The sequence below is a fragment of the Erinaceus europaeus genome, chromosome 14 (genome assembly GCF_950295315.1).
Source record: "Erinaceus europaeus chromosome 14, mEriEur2.1, whole genome shotgun sequence".
NCBI classification, from domain to species: Eukaryota; Metazoa; Chordata; class Mammalia; order Eulipotyphla; family Erinaceidae; genus Erinaceus; species Erinaceus europaeus.
Window position 1 is genome coordinate 84,282,051 of NC_080175.1, and position 17,532 is coordinate 84,299,582.

General features: G+C 35.8%; 1 protein-coding gene across 3 annotated transcripts in view; it reads right to left on the reverse strand.

The window, feature by feature from the left end:
• Positions 1-17,532, reverse strand: part of EPHA3 (EPH receptor A3) — a 323,878-nt gene that overhangs the window by 3,690 nt on the left and 302,656 nt on the right. For all 3 annotated transcript variants that reach the window (XM_007536015.2, XM_060172106.1, XM_060172107.1), the window contains 3 exons: positions 15,717-15,866; positions 13,998-14,191; positions 4,990-5,145 (listed from right to left, as the gene is read on the reverse strand). In XM_007536015.2, the coding sequence (XP_007536077.1) occupies positions 4,990-5,145; positions 13,998-14,191; positions 15,717-15,866 (500 nt within the window). The remainder of the gene's footprint in view (positions 1-4,989; positions 5,146-13,997; positions 14,192-15,716; positions 15,867-17,532) is intronic.

Consider the following 17,532-nt stretch of genomic DNA (forward strand, 5'->3'; position numbering starts at 1 on the left):
TTGTGAGATATATTCCAATGTCTTGATTCTTGGTGATCTTGGAGACTGCTTTGAAGTACTGCAGAGTAATTCAAAAGAGACACTATACCAGTTTCTTGGTTCAGGTCTTAAGAACCTGCTAGACCCCACTTTTAATCTTTGGAGATACCATAGCTGTGCCTAAGATCTTTCTTATAAAAAACCTAGCTCAGGGGGCCCGGGTGGTGGTGCACCTGGTTGAATGTACATGTTATAGTGCACAAGACCCTCGGTTTGAGTCCCCAGCACCCACGTGCAGGGGGAAAGCTTTGCGAGTGGTGAAGCTGTGCTGCAGGTGTCTATCTCTCTCCCTTTCTACAACCCTCTCTTTTTCTTGATTTCTGGCAGTCTCTATCTAATAAATAAAGATAATAAAATATTTTAAAAATAAAAAACCTAGCTCTACTCAAAGTAAGGCACTAAAAAGGCTATGTGTATTCTGGATTTCATTTGAGTCCAGTTTTGAATTCATTTCCATAGGAGACATGAACAAAGGCCCTTTGGATTAAGTCAGATTCCTTCAACACCACACTAAAGCAAAAGATCGTCCACTTGGGCCTTACCCAAATTCATATCATTTGACACAAAATAAAGTTATGCTTTCAGACTTAGACTTTGTGGTAGTTTGTTGTACAGACAGCAAGATAAAATAGAAAACAAAATGGCACTAGAAAAATAACTGAGGGGGCTCAGTGGTGGCGCACCAGGTTAAGTGCACATATCACTATACACAAGGGCCCAGAGTCAATCCGCCTGGTCCCCACCTGCAGGGGGAAAACTTAACAAGTGGTGAAGCAGGTCAGCAGGTGTCTAACTTTTCTCTCTCCCCCCCCCCACCTTTATTTACTGGATAGAGACCATCAGATTGAAAGGATGAGGGATGTAGAGAGAGTGAAAGACAGAGAGACACCTGCAACACTGCTTCACCATTTGTGAAGCTTTCTCTTTGCAGGTGGGAACCAGGGGATTAAACCCAGGTCCTTGCACATTGTAACATGTGTGCTCAAGCAGGTGCGCCACCAACCATCCCATCCCAACTCTCTCTGCATCCACTCCCTTCTCAATTTCTCTCTGTCACATCAAAGTGGAAAAAAATAAAAAAGGCTACCAGGAGTGGTGGATTCATAGTGCAGGCACTGAGGTCCAGCAATAGCCCTGGAATAACCCTGCTTATAAAAGAAAAAAAAAGAGTAAGAACTACTTTAATAGTATGCTGATTTACCATAACTGTAAACCTACTTCAAGTTTGGCTCCCAACACTTCTCCCTCTCTCTCTCTTCCTACTCACCTCCATCTCTCTGTCATTTTCCTCCTCTCTCCTTTCTATCTGAAAAGGTTGACTGAGAGCGTGCAATCTTGGCAACAACAGAACATAAAATGAGAGAGGAAAGGAAAAATTAGGTGACTAGATAAATAATAGAAAATTCTTTCAAAGGAGAAAAATAATAAAGATGTACTTACTTAAATTACTATATTAAAATACTTTCAGAAAATAGACATTAGAAAAGATTCTAAGACCATAAGGGATTTCATTTGGGAGGCATAGACCTAGTTACTCATATGCATATAAAGAATTAAATACTAAAGATTCATTTATTTCTTTTTAAAAATATTTTCATTACCTTTATTTATTTATTGGATAGAGACAGCCAGAAGTTAAGAGGGAAGGGGATAATAGAGAGGGAGAGAGACAGAGAGAAACCTGCAGCCCTGCTTCACCACTTGTGAAGCTTCCGCCCTGCAGGTGGGGAGCGGGGGCTCGAACCCGGGTCCTTGTGTACTGTAATGTGTGCACTCAACCAGGTGCGCCACCACCTGGCCCCCCGTTTATTTCTTTATTAATTAGAATTAGATAACCAGATCATAACTTTCATATGTGAATATGTGATGCCTGAGATAAGCCCAATCCTGCTGCTGTTTCCGGAGCTAGGAATGCAATTGCTGATAAAGAGCTTGCTGATTGGTACTCTGCAGCCTTTCAAAGTCCTGATATGTTTTTGTTGGAGAGCTTGCATTTTGTCCAAGGTCCTCTCTGATCACATTCCTCAGCGACCTTGCCTCATTGGGAAGATGACCATGCAGTATGATGAGGATAGTCTTGCTACTTTTAGAACCACTGTGATTGATGGGTTTCCTCATCTCAAGAGTTGGAGTTAATGTGGTCCAAGTAATTAATTTATCATGAATGGTATGAGGGAATAGATAATGAAAAAAAAATCAAACCCAATTAACAAACTGGACTCAAAAAGCAAGACTAATATATCTAGTTAAATACTTATTGTATTTCTGATACTATAAATGTTGCCTCACTAAATTTCCCCATTTTCAGTGTACTATTTATTTTTATTTTTAAATTTGTTTTCTGTAATATAAAATAAGGCATGAATTACATCCTGTTGCAACCAATTTTTATTTTTTTGGTCAATAGATATAGACTCTACATTTTCCCTGAATTGAGGAGAAAAGACAGACAAAAAGACCATTGTAGGGTTTGAAATACAGAAAAAATGCTCTCAGTGTGAAAGACAAACCTGAAAGAACTAAGTCTCTGAGGGAAAAATCAGCTTTTATCTTGAATACATTTCTATCAATTGTTTAAGTAAAAAATAACAATGAGGATTATTACAATAATAATAATGGTAATAATAATAATAATGCAAAAATCTTCCACCATTCCAGGTTTTTATTCTATACTATAGTGTTGAGCCAAATCCAATGCTAAAATATAACAAGTGTTGTTACTAACCTATGTAAGCCAGTAGCTATTTTTTGCCACTTTCACAAATTACTATGACTGACTCAGTATTTGAATTGTGAACTAGCAGTTAATCTTATTAATGATGTTCTGCATCATCCACTTCAACACAACATTTCATTATCTAAAAGCTCCAATGTTAAAATTTTGTTAGCATAAACATTTGTGCAACACTGCCTTAGAAAATATGCTTACGATGCAAAAGTGTTAAGTGTTGCACTTGTCCTTTGCAGAGCTTCATGTTTTAAAGTATCTTATCTATTACAACCTAGTAAAAAATGTTGAAATATACTAATGTAACCTGGGACTATGACTTGTCAAAATAGCTACATCAGATGAATATAGTTTCCAGTTCTACATTTTCAAGTGTCTTCTTGAGCCCATGACTTTCTGGTGTTGAAAGATTCCTGTCACCCAAGATGCTTAGCAAAGAAATAAGCATATTATACTTGGTTACTGTAGTCTTCCAATACATGGAACAATACATGAAATCAATAGTGGTTACTGCATTTCTATTATGTCTATTTGTTTTTCTAAGCTCAACATTTTTTGAAGAAAACAGTGATACCATGTCTTTTTTTTTTTTTTGCCTTTTTTTAATTGTTGTAATTTTTATGGATGTCATTGTTGGATAAGACAGAGAGAAATGGAGAGAGGAGGAGAAGACAGATGTGGAGAGAAAGAGAGACACCTGATGAGACTCCCTGGCAGGTGGGGAGTGGGGTGGGGGCTCAAACCGGGATCCTTACACAGGTCCTTGTGCTTTGCGCAACCTGAGCTTAACCCACTGCGCTACCGCCTGACTCCCAATGCCGTCTTAACCTACTTGTATCTTCATTTTCCAGTGCAATATCTTTCATAGTGTAGATACATGATGATATACAATTTTCATTTATTAGTTTGTGAAAACTATTTTTGGACTTTAACGTGCTACCTTATATGCTAGTATACCCAATTTGTTCTTCATTTTAAAATCTCCACAGAGGGAGTCGGGTGGTAGCACAGCGGGTTAAGCACACATGGCGCAAAGCACAAGGACCAGCTTAACGACCCTGGTTCGAGCCCCCGGCTCCCCACCTGTAGTTGAATTGCTTCACAGGCAGTCAAGCAGGTCTGCAGATGTCTATCTTTCTCTCCCCGTCTCTGTCTTTCCCATCTCTCTCCATGTCTCTTTGTTCCATCTAACAACGATGACATAACAACAACAATATTAACTACAGCAACAATAAAAAAAAAAGGGGCAACAAAAGGGATAATAAAAAAAAAATTAAAATATCCACAGAGGTTAGATTTTGCTAAAAACAAAGCAAAGCAAAACAAATACCCCCACCCCCCACTCACACTGAAAATTATCAATAGAAAAATATACCAATTATTATGGCATTTTTGCTTGTGGGTTTTTTTTCTTTTTTCTTACCACCAGGGTATAGGGGTTGGTCCCTATACAGATGACTGCATTGCTTTTCACTAACTTTTTTCTGCCTTTCCTTTATTCTAATAGAGACGGAGAAACAAAGAGAGATAGAGGGAGATATAGATACACAAATTGATTGACTGATTGATTGATTGATTGATTAATAGAGAAGGGAACAGAGAGGAGAAGAGAGCTCTATGCAGCTACATTCTACTGCTCATGCACCTTCCACCCTGGCAGGTGAGGACCTGGAGCTGGAATCCAGCTCCTCAAGCACAGTGTTCTGTATATTCTATTAGGTGTGCCACTGCTTGTGTTTTAGAGAAATAAATCAGTAAGTTTGTATGTAAGGAGATTGTTCTATGTATGTATCTATTGTGAAGACACAGACCAAACCAAGTGAAGTAGGCACATTCAGAGATATCAACCTTGCTGTATTACACCAAAGTAAAAGACTGCAGGGTGGATGGATGGGGAGGGTTCAGATCCTGGAACATGATGGCAAAGGAGGACCTAGAGGGGGTTGAACTGTTACAGGGAAAACTGAGAAATGCTACACATATATAAACTACTGTATTTTAGTGTTGACTGTAAAACATTAAATCCCCAATAAAGGAGAAAAAAAAAGATATCAATCTAGAAGTTGCCATTGCCTAAGGGATTGACTGTGCAGATTAATAGATACAGGAGACAACAATGACCTGAGGTCCAACTCATCTCTACAATATACTAATTTATATAAAAAATGTCTATATTTTAAAATGTTCTGAGTCAATCCATCTACTAAATAACAGCATCTTACTCTGTGGAAATCTTGGCTATAGTGTCACAAGAGCTGTACTCCACGCCCGTGAAGATCTCCTTGCATTGTGCTGTCCGGACACCATTAAGCCAGTCACCTGCTGTGCGGAAGGTAGTGATGTCAACATTACTTTGGTCCAGAAGAAGGTTTGATGGCCTGTATGAAAAGAAAAAACCAAAGGCAGTTTCAAAATTTGACACCATCATGAGGAGGAACCTCCAGACTTCATGTGGTGTTCCTGTTTATTTGTGGAACTCATCTGTCATGAAGGCTTTATCTGTTCAATACGACCTGTCAATGCCCATGTCTAGAAAAGAAGCAATTACAGAAGCAAGACCTTCCACCATCTGCACACCATAATGATCTTTGGAGCATACTCCCAAAGAGATAAAGAATAGGGAACCTTCCAATGGAGGGGATGGGATACAGAACTCTGAAGGGAATTGTATGGAATTGTACCCATCTTGTCCCACTATCTTCTCAATCATTATTAAATTACTAATAAAAATAATTTCAAAAATATATAAAAGATATAGTGGATTGAAGGAACACAAAGAAATGGAGGAGACTACATTTTCTTCTGAGAAGATACTAAAGCAGTCAGTTGATGAATTTCACTTGTGATGTTTCCTGTTCAGGTTTCAGAAACTCTTTAAATGACCTTTGATTTAGAAAACTTGTATCAATGAACAGGTGGCTAACTGATTGTCCACTCCATCTTTTTAGCTTAAGGAAGGTGGCAAAAGTAAATCATAAAGAACTTTGCTTTTAGAGTAACAATATCAGCAACAAGGATTATATTGGATATTTATGATTTTAATGTAGCTAACGAATGCTTTTCATATATCAGAAACTATACTAATTATTAGATAGACATGAAGGCTTCAATCTTAATAAGATCAATCCTTACTTTACTTTTTTTTCTTTTCTTCTTCTTCTTTTTTTTTTTTGTCTCCAGGATTATCGCTAAGGCTCAGTGCCTGTACTACTTACTAATCCACTGCTTCTGGTAGCCATCTTTTTTTTTTTTTTTTTTTGCATTTTTGCTCTTGTTGGATAGGACATAGAGAAGTTGAGAGAAGTTGAGAGAGGACGAGAAGACAGAGAGGGAGAGAGAAAGATACCTGCACACGTGCTTCACTGCCTGTGAAGCGGTCCCCCTGCAGGTGAGGAGCTGGGGGCTCAAACTGGAATTCTTATGCAGGGTCTCTGCACTTCAGATTATGTGTGCTTAACCCTGTGCGTCACCTCTTGGCACCCCAGTCCTTACACTTTTAATGCCATACTCCTGAAAGATATATAAAGACCATAACTAGGAAATTAAGCTACAAATCTAAGTTCCTTCAGGTAAAAGGGAAGAGTTGGTACTTAGACACAAGCTATGTCAATGTCTGAGTATTTAATCATCATGCTGAAGCACTTAGATGAACCTTTGCTTGCATTTCTTCTGGAATGATTGATTATTCCATGGCATAGATATCTTTATTTTAATTTTCCATGTTATAAAGTGGCATATTTGTACAAATACTAGAACTATAAGCACTAAATTGAATCCTAATTATAGCCCAAACAACTTCCATGTGACCTTGAGTGATTTTCTTATCTTGTCTGTTTTCTAACTTCTAGAACACTAATTTCACACAAATGAAAATGAAGTGAGCATACACAGAAGCTTTTAAATAATATTTGCATAGAATAAGCACTACCTGTTACCTATTTTTGACTTAAAGTAACACATTAAACCATCAAAGATAAAATGGCAATAAACTCCAGTTTATACAAAGTGCTGGAAACATAAGACACTTGATAATTTTATTTTTGAAACAAAAATTTAGTCATGTATAAAATTATGTATATGAAAAGACACTAATCTTGTATATAATAGGTGTTATACAGTGTTTCATTCAAATAAGTAATTTTTATGAGATCACAATAATGGCATACAAATGCTGATAAATAGATATGTTATTATGTCTTGTATTATTTCTGGTTTCATTATTGAAATAAAATTATCAACATTAAAGCTACATATGCTGTAACATACATTTTATCTAGTCAGAATGTAACTTTGAATTTTCAGTTTTTAATATTTCAATTGTTTATTAATTTATTGAATAGATACATATAGAAGCCAAGGTGGAAGGGATAGATAGGGAGAGAGAGAGAGACATTTGCAGTACTTGTTTCACCAACTGTGAAGTTTCCCTACCACAGGTGGGTACGGGGGCTTGAACCCAGGTCCTTGTTCTCTGTAACATGTGCACTCAATCAAGTGCACCACCACCTGGCCCTAGGATTTTTATTTCTTGAGAGTTATCAACCTAAATATGTCATACTTTTTATAAGAAAATTATCTTTGACAATTATTGAATTATTAAATTTTTAATAATTGTTATTTTTAAATCCTCAGTTTTAAGATTTTTAAACTATAGCTTAAGATTTTCTAATATATGAACAGTTTTTTTCAGGCTTAATTCATAATTCCAAGTGTTAAAATGCGATATTTAGAATTAGTAGTCAGAGACACCCAATTGAAGAATAGATTAGCATACATTTTTTATTTTAGAAATGAATTTAGCTATCTAAAAGTAACCATTACAATAATGTCTTTGAAATAATGAAATAATGCATTGAGGGAAACTGAGCTATATAGTGTTTGTCACAAATACAAATTATTGATTGTAGATTAAGATATACAGTAAAAGCTCATGTGTTTAGGGAAATAATCTCTGTGAAACAAATCTATAAACTTGTTCTATAGTGCCTGCTAATAATACTTAAAATTATTTCTGAACAGGAAATTTAAGCTACATATGATATATATATATATATACATATACATATATATTTAATGTAACAGTCAGATTTAGAAGAAAATAGAATTTGATAAGATTTTTCAATCTGAATGATTTTGTATTCCTCACAAGCTGCTTGGAGATGAGGAAGGAACTTAGTTAAACTAAGTTAAACTACACATCTGGATTTTGATAGGGATACATACAAGTTGTCTGAGAAAAAAGCTCAAATTTCAATGCTGAGTTCAGTAATAACATCAACACAGAATTTCACTTCTGCCAATATTTTTCTTCTGTACAACAAAAAAATTGATAGATAGTGTGTTCACTCCCTGTCATAGATCACTTACTAAGTGGGAGGACATTTCATAAGACTAAACTTCAACCTACATTACTGCTTCAAGTGTTAGAACTATGAACTGAAATTTAATTTTTGCAGGGTTAATAATTTATACTTGTGCTTTAGTTTGAACTAACATTTCAAAGTTATTTTTAAAGAGAAATATTTGATACTGAAAGAAGCAATTTTGTAATTGAAATTACCATGTTTTTATTTTCTTTTCCTAAATAATTGTCATAGATGTAACAACCCCTTCTCCAGAATTCACAAGGTATTTTTTGGTTATTTTAGCATATGATCATTTTGGAACAAACAGTGTTTGTTACTATCAAATATAATCATATATAACATAGGAATCATTGGATAAGTCCTGGAACTAATTAGCAAAATGAGTAGAATAACTCTAAATTAGGTATAAAAATTTTATAAGGAAAAACTGAGTCCTAGAAATGAAAGAATTAGATGTTAAATTACACACACACACACACACACACACACACACACACACACACACACACAGAGTCTGGCTTTGAACAGTAGCTGTAGCGTAGAATCTAATGTTAAATTTTAGTCCCATGAATAGCAATACTTTTAAATTTATGAATTCATGGGTATGAAGAAACAAACCCCAGGACATTTATTCAGGATATTTATGAAGTGAACTTAATAGCAAAATAGAGGTTTTCTCAATTCAAAATGATTTATATTTTTAGAAAAAATACTATAGCCATCTTCAATAAGAGTTTAAAGAAAATTAGTATAAACAGATTGACATAAAACAGGACATGAGGATTAGGGATTAGTGACCCCTACTGAGTTTTTTTCCATTCATTACTTGGATCAAAGTACAATGAAGACAAAGAATGACCTAATTTTAATGCCAGTGACCTAAGAATAACCAGTCCTGAAAAGTATCATTTTTCCACTTCCAGGATTTCTCCTGGGATTTAAAATAAAAATTAAAAATAGGTTTCTTCCCTCCTCTGAGAGGACATCTGGAGAGTTTATCAATGGATAGGAATTTGTCTCTCACTGTGAAGAGCCTGTGATGTCTCTTCATGCGCACCAAGGGAATGTTTTTTTTTGAGCAGCTGCATGCATTTGAGTTTTCTTTCTTCTTCACCTTTTTTTTTTTTTTTGACCAAGCCCCAGACATTGGGTCTAAAGGGGAATTTATAGTCCGGGTGATGTACACTGTGAGCTCACACTTTTACTAGACAAATTAGATAGGTTTCAATCCCTGCAGCTGTAAACGACGTCCTGCAGAGTTCCACCTGATCTTTTACAGCTTTTCATAAATCAGTACCTACCGGCCACAGACCGCAGTCATTAAAAAGAAATCATGGAAATTACATGTTTGCTCAGGGGAAGCAAAAAATAACTTTCCTCCCTCACTCTTTCCCTCCTTGTATTGAGGTTTGTGAATGATTCTTGTATGGATTCTCATACTGCTACATTACAGAAGTACACACATATTTTCTCCCCATCAGCTCCTGTATTGTCTGTAAAGAATTTCATAGAAATAACCCCCAGGTACTGGCAAACAGAGTCAATAAACAGCTGCCAGTCTCAAGAATATATTTAATTATGAGCTCATTCTTAATTGCACTGGGATTTCAAATCACTAGAATTGAAAGTTTAGTTCTCCTTTTCTAAAACTAAAGACTAGACAATTCCTCTTTAGAGTACAAATGGTTTTCTTTTCATGTTTCAAAAATAGTGATTGATACAGGTCTTGAATAAATAAATAGATGCCTATTGTTCCTTGAAGTAGATATGAATAATATTAGAGGTATCTATTGCACCATTGCAATCAAAGTATTCATTATGAAAAGTTTCATGGAGTTTACTAATATAAATTATTTTAAAGGAAAATGCTAATCATATTTACTTTTATTATTATCTGAAAGAAAGAAAAAATATCTTCAAAATATTTTATAATTTAGATTTTTCTATTTCTTTTTAAAATATATTTTAAGTTTTAATTTAATTTTTGGATACAGACAGAGGAATTGAGAGGGAAAGGGCAGATAGAGAGACACCTGGAGTACTGCTTTCCTCCATGTAGGTGGGTACTGGGGCTTGAACCTGGGTTTTTAAGGATGGCAATATGTGTACACAACCAGGTTTGCCATGCCAGCTCTTTCTCTCTCTCTTCCTTCCTTCCCTTCTTTCATCTTTTCTTTCTTTCTTTCTCTCTTTCTTTCTCTCTCTCTCTCTCTCTCTCTCTCTCTCTCTCTCTTTCTTTCTTTCTATTTTCCCAGAGCACTACTGTGTTTTGCCTTATGAGGGTACTGCAGATTGCACCTCATAAAATTTGGAGCCTCAGGCATGAAAGTCATTTTGCATAACCATTATGCTGGCTCTCTATCCTATAGTTTTCTATTTCAAATGATGGCTTTTCACTTTGTTGGGTGAGGGAAGAGATCTTGTATTTACTAGTTTTTAATGTGAATTTACAAAAGTTTTGACCTTTTATATATAACATTAAAAATACAAATAGGAAGGAAGGAATTCAATTTGTCAGTAACTAGAAATGATTCTGAGTATATATAGTTCCCTATACGAGACTATTTCATAAAGGATGCATAATGGATAAGTAAAATCATCGTATTTATTTTAATTTAGCTAAACTTGAGGAAAAAAATCATAGAACTGGACTTCATGTCCACTGTAGGAGAGTAGGAATGGGGCACAGACCTTTAGTGGTAGGAAGGATGTTAAAATACACTCTTATTAACTTATAATCTAATAAATCACTATTTATTCAATATGTCAGGGGAAAATAGATTAAATGTGTCAAGGGATTTAGCTACCTAAATTTCAGTCATGAGTATATATTTCATTAATCTAAGCGATTAATGTTTCAAATTTGTAAACAGATTGAATTCTGACACTGGGCTTAAACTGTTAAAGCATTTCTAAAAATAATTTTTCCCCAAATACTAAATTACCTACAACCTTAAACCAGATAGTTCAGAATCATCTGGTTCTGTCACTATCTAAGATATAGTTATTAGCAGACAACATTAAATGGAAAAATTCATGATGAAGTCAGGTATATAGTAAATCCCTTTTAAATATTTTATTTATTTATTATTGGATAGAGGCAAAGAAAAGTTGAGAGGGGGTGGAGATACAGAAAGTAAAAGAGACAGGGAGACACCTGCAGCCCTGCTTTACCATTCCTGAAGCTTTCTCCCTGCATGTGGGGACCCTGGGCTTGAACCAGGAATCTTGCACACTATAATGTAAGTATGTGGTGCCTGGCCTGCTTAACCAGGTGTGTCACCACCTAGTCCCTAATACTATAAATTCCAACCATGGGATTTTTCAAAGAAAATGAAGCCCCTACATAAATTGACTATAATAATTGTTATCTATTGCCTTCTTAAACTCTAAGAATGTATGTCCCAATTTATAAAAAAGAAACTAACAAAAACCATTGGATAAGAGGGGTACAACTCCACACAATTCCCACCACCAGAACTCCGTATCTCAACCTCTCCCCTGATAGCTTTCTTATTCTTTATCCCTCTGGGAGTATAGACCCAGGGTCATTGTGGGATGCAGAAGGTAGAAGGTCTGGCTTCTGTAATTGCTTCCCCACTGAACGTCGGTGTTGGCAGGTTGATCCACACACCCAGCCTGTTTCTCTTATTCCCTTGTTTATCTTGTTCCCTGTTTCTCTTGTAGAATGGAGCTCTGGGGAAGCGAGGCTCTAGGACACATTGGTGGGGTCCTCTGCTCAGAGAATTCCATTTTCTTTAAGATCCTTATTTCTCCTGGTCCTGGAACTTCTGGGACTTTGTATTTCTTGATGCTCCCCTCTTGATCCCTTATCCTGTTATACTGCCTCTGCTGACCTCAACTAAATCAGTGCAACCAGAGCCACCAGGCCCCATTATGCTGCCACTGCCTTTTCAATTAGGATTGTACCCAGAGATAGCAAGCTTGAGATGCCAACCTCCCAATTCCAATAATCTGGTGAGACCTTTCCTAACACATGGGATTATGTAGTTCTATTTCAAATGGTGCACTCTTTAGTAAAGTTACAGACCTTAGATCGAGGGTAAGGTCTAGGGGACTACATACATGTATACATATATAGTAATAGACAATATGTAATATATTTCAATATGAATGGTGGAGTAAGTTTGAGAAGTGTATTTCATCTCCCCAGACAATAACCTGGGTCACCTGCATATTAGATGTCAGGAACAGGCAAAAACTAGTAAAGTTATGGGCCCCTTAGAATATAACTAAAATAGACCTAGAAGCTTTTTCCAAAACAGAGACCCCAAATCTTCATCTGCAATATTCTTGCCTTTAGGTTCATGATTAGTCAACAATTTGTTCTGCTTTATATCTTAACTCTTTTTCAGCCAATCTGATTTCCCTGGACAGACAACCCCACCATGTGTCTTGGAGCCCTGCCTCCCCAGATCCCTGCCCCACTATGGAAAGAGAGAGAAAGGATAGGAGTATGGATTGACTTGCCAATGCCCATGCTCAGTATAGAAGCAATTATAGACCTTCCACCTTCTGCACCCCAGAATGACCCTGGGTCCATACTCCCAGAGGGTTAAAGAATGGGAAAGCTATCAAGGGAGGAGACTGGATATGGTGCTCTGGCGAGTGGGCATTGTGTGGAAATGTACCCCTCTTACCCTATAGCCTTGTCAATATTTCCACTTTTAAATAAAAATTAAAAAGAAGTGTGTTAATATTTGTATATATATAGTATTAATATAACTTTCCTACATGAAATTGGAACTAACTATCCTTAGATGATATGAAAGAAATGTCTTTATACTGAGAGTACAATTCTGTGGAAATGGGTTAAAACTGTTTGTGTATCATTCATAGGTGAAACTTAAGGAACAAAGAAAGAAAGAGAAAGCATAAGTTAAACTTGGACTGGGGCTAGTATGTTTCATAGAAGCAGAGGACTCTGGAGACGAAGAGCCAGGAAAGAGGTAGGGGTAGCTGAGGAACTATACCACAAGCCAACAACTGTACTATAATCCATAAAGTCCCTGAAAAATGAAGTTAAACAAGACTTTTGTAATGTAAGCTTAAAATTATTATAAGATTAACTGTTTTCATAGCTCTATAAAATTTTTCCATAAGTAGAACCACTTTGTTTTGGAAATTTTCATATTTATATATTTTTAATTTCTTTATTGGGGGATTAATGTTTTACATTTGACTGTGAATACAATAGTTTGTACATGCATAACATTTCCCAGTTTTCCATATAACAATACAATCCCCACTAGGTCCTCGATATTTCTATTTTAAGAAGATAAATACTATGGGAGAATCAGTTGGTAATGGAAAATGTACTTTATGTTAGCATATAAGCTACTTTAATTAAAACAAAAAATTATATGGAAAAAAAATTGTATCACTTTGTGTTGAATTCTACTAGCCAGTAGAATAAAAACTTTGTTAGTTTTTAAACTTGATTTTCTATAAGGAATGAGTCAAGTCTGAACTATATTGCCCCACCACTTCAGGAAATATTTCTAAATTTATTTTAATGGTAGTCAGTGAAAATAAGTTATGTGTGTGCCCCTAAAGACATAAACAGTGTGGATATAAAGTCACTTTTATTTAAAATGTAAGTTTAAAATTATCTCGGAATTTCATTATTATTAAACAACACAACAACTCATTCTTAAAGATAAAGAAGGAAAAGAATGGGGAGGAAATGAGAAAGAAAGGAAGAAGAGAAGACATGTCTGATCTTCAGGAATATGAGCATCAAAGAATGCAACCGTAATACTGGAAGAAAAAAAACTATCACCTTGGAGATAAAAACGTAATAGATTCAGAGTGAGTACAGAATGCAAAACCCAGTATGTCACCTTGCTGCTGCACTGGTGATGATCTTCAGACTGCCTGGGTTCCGGATAAGCTTGTCCAGGATGCTGACAATCTGCTCAAATTTAGGCCTGTTGTTCCTGTCTTTCTGCCAGCAGTCCAGCATCAGCTGATACAATGCAGCTGGGCAGTCCATGGGGGGTGGCAGTCGATAACCCTCATCCACAGCTTTAATGACCTGTAGATGAAGCAAAGTTTCCGGGGTCTTAAGAGATGGGGCTAATTTACTTCTTCACGGGAAGGGGTACTAATGCAAAGATGTTGAAGTTATGTGAAACTGATTTAATTTCAAATTACTTAAAATGATAACAGCTTATTAAATGAATGAGAAATCATTCCTGCCCTAAAATGCCACAACATGGAAAACCAAGTAAATTTAGAAGTGAATTTAGGGAATCAGAATATATATAAATTCTTTCCACATTAAAATTTTAAAAGATGTTCATTGCTATAGGAAATTCACTGAAGTTATAAAGAAATTGTCATATGCCAACATAGGCAGCTAAAGAAACTATGAATGAAGAAAATTTTAGTATACAGATTTTAGTTATATCACTCATCAAAAGGTATCTTCCACATAGTAGTAAGTTTTTTTTTTTTTTTTAGTAAAAATCCATGTGCTTTACAATTAAGCAATGACTATTTCATTAATATTTTTAAATGATATAATGCTATGGTTTTAGGAATATACTGTTTATCATAATCACCTGGAGGGCTTCATAGCATACAGATATACAGTCACCATAAGTCTAGGATAACGCCTGAGAATTTGCATTCCTACAAATTCCCAGACCAAGCTAAAGTGCTGGTCCAGAGAATATACTAAGAGATTCTCTGATTTAAACGGAATTTGGAAAAAAAAAAGATGTGGAAAAGCAAATCTGATTTTCCAGTACTGTTATATAAATGGCTTGTTTGAAGAAGTACAAAAAGGTTTCTATATCCAAATACATTAGAAGCAATTTTATATGTGGTGAGAAGGAAATGACTAAAAGCATCTAAGCTTTCCTTCTTATGTATCTTTGGGATCATACTCACAGTTTCTGGCTAAGCACAAAGAAAAATCATTGAGTGCTGATTCCAGATGCCAATAGCATACTTATACTAAGCATTAGCAAAACAAAATTTATATAAACAAAAAGTCCCTTTGAAAAATCATATCACAGTTATAATAGGACGTTAAAGACTATTTTCTTCAACCAGATTTCAGTTTGTATAACAAAATTCACATGCAAGTATAATACATTATGAGAAACAACATGCTTGAGAGTGGTTGTTTTGTCTGTCTTTGGAAAATGCTACATTTAAGTAAACAAAATGTTGGCTTGGATGCATTAGTTAAATCTACAAAGGATGGCAGATACATGGGTCTTACTAATGTTATAGAGAAACAATTTTATAGAAAAAGTACTTTAAGCACTCCCTGGTATCTATAGGTTATCTTCTTAGTCACATATTTCATTGCATTTTCATTTCAAGTGTTTTTTTGCCCTATTTTTAAGCCTCTGTTCGAGGGGAACATGTAAGGTCATAGCAGCAACTTAATGAATGTCCTTACAAGTGCTGAAAAAAAAATTCATTTCTTTCAAGTATTCTATTTCAGTGTCACAAACTGGAAGCCACCTGGTTTCATTATGCTTCACTTCCTTGCACAGCTTGATCTCTTAATCTGAACCCATAACTCACAGACGGCAAATACTTACGTCCTGATTGGACATCTCCCAGTATGGTCTCTCTCCATAGGACATCACCTCCCAGAGAACAATCCCATAACTCCATACATCGCTGGCTGATGTGAATTTGCGATAGGCTATAGCTTCTGGTGATGTCCACCTGATAGGGATCTTCCCTCCCTTCGAATATAAAATGACACAAACACACACGATCAAAGTATAAAAGATATACATTAAAACAAGAATCTTGACTTAATTTATCCGGGCATTGACTTCCAACATGAAATGTGGGCTTCTGCTGAAATTGCTTGATATGCTTCTTCCTCCTCTACCATCACTACCACTACTACTATTACTACTGCCACTGCTACTTTATTTGGGTATTAATGAATTACAATACAGTTGTTGTTGTCAAATAAGCACAATTTTTTTTTAATAAGCACAATTTTGAATCTCCTTGGTTGGTATCTGCAAAATAATATTAGTCTCACCCTCAACTCTGTTTTTTTTTTTTTACCTTCTTAATCCAAGCAAAAATAACTAGTATACAATTTACTTCAATATTTACTCCCACTCAATTTGGGAGAATTTTGAAATTATGGAAGTCAAAACTTAAAATTGTTTAAATATTGGTATTATATAATAATGATCAATATTATATAATATTATATAATAATGATCACATATTAGATAGTCATTTTCAGCAAAAAAAAAAAAAACTTGATGTAGACATGCTAATCATACATTAGAACTGAATAGGGAGTTGGGTGGTAGCGCCCGGGGTTAAGTGCAGGTGGCGCAAAGCACAAGGACCACTGTAAGGATCCCGGTTGGAGCCCCCGGCCCCCCACCTGTAAGGGAGTCTCTTCACAAGCTGTGAAGCAGATCTGCAGGTGTCTTTTTCTCTCCCCCTCTCTGTCTTCCCCTCCTCTCTCCATTTCTCTCTGTCCTATCCAATAACAACGACATCAATAATACAACAATAATAACTACAACAATAAAATAACAAGGACAACAAAAAAGGGAATAAATAAATAAATATTTTTAAAAAGAACTGAACGAATGATCTCAAATCAATCTTCACAGTTTCAAAACAGCCTTATTGTTCACTAAGTAATATTTTAATTTAGAATGTAAATGAATTAATACTTTTTTTGTTGTTGTAGTTATTATTGATGCCATCGATGTTGGATAGGACAGAGAGAAATGGAGAGAGGAGGGAAAGACAGAGAGGGGGAGAGAAAGATAGACACCAGCAGACCTGTTTCACCGCCTGTGAAGACTCCCCAGCAGGTGAGGAGCCGGGGCTCAAACCAGGATCCTTACGCCTGTCCTTGCACTTTGCTGCCACCTGCGCTTAACCCGCTGCACTACCGCCCGACTCCTGAATTAATACTTCTATAGAACATAAATTATTTCTTGACCTGTAAATTCTCATAGAGAGGGAGTGTATGTGGCACAGGAAGGCTTATGCCTGAGAGAGTGGGAGTGGCTCCAAATAGATAAAAAAGCAATCATGTGTGGCACTTAACTCAGTGCATTCAGAATAAAACTAGGTCTTCAGACATGAGTATCTCCTTCTATAACATTTGTGCCATCTCCCCCACCTTAAAACTAGACTTATTAAAAATGTCTTTGGCCTTCAGCCTCATTACTCGGGTGAGACATTTCCTTTCATAGGATCCTCTAATTCCATTTCAGGTGGTTCACTTTCTAACAAAGTCCCAAAACATACATATAGACCAGGTCCCATGAGATAAGGCATCTGTTAACATGTATCCATAAATTAAGGCAAATATATATACCTGAAAGCAAAAGTACACAATAGTCTGCAGTGAGTCAGTAT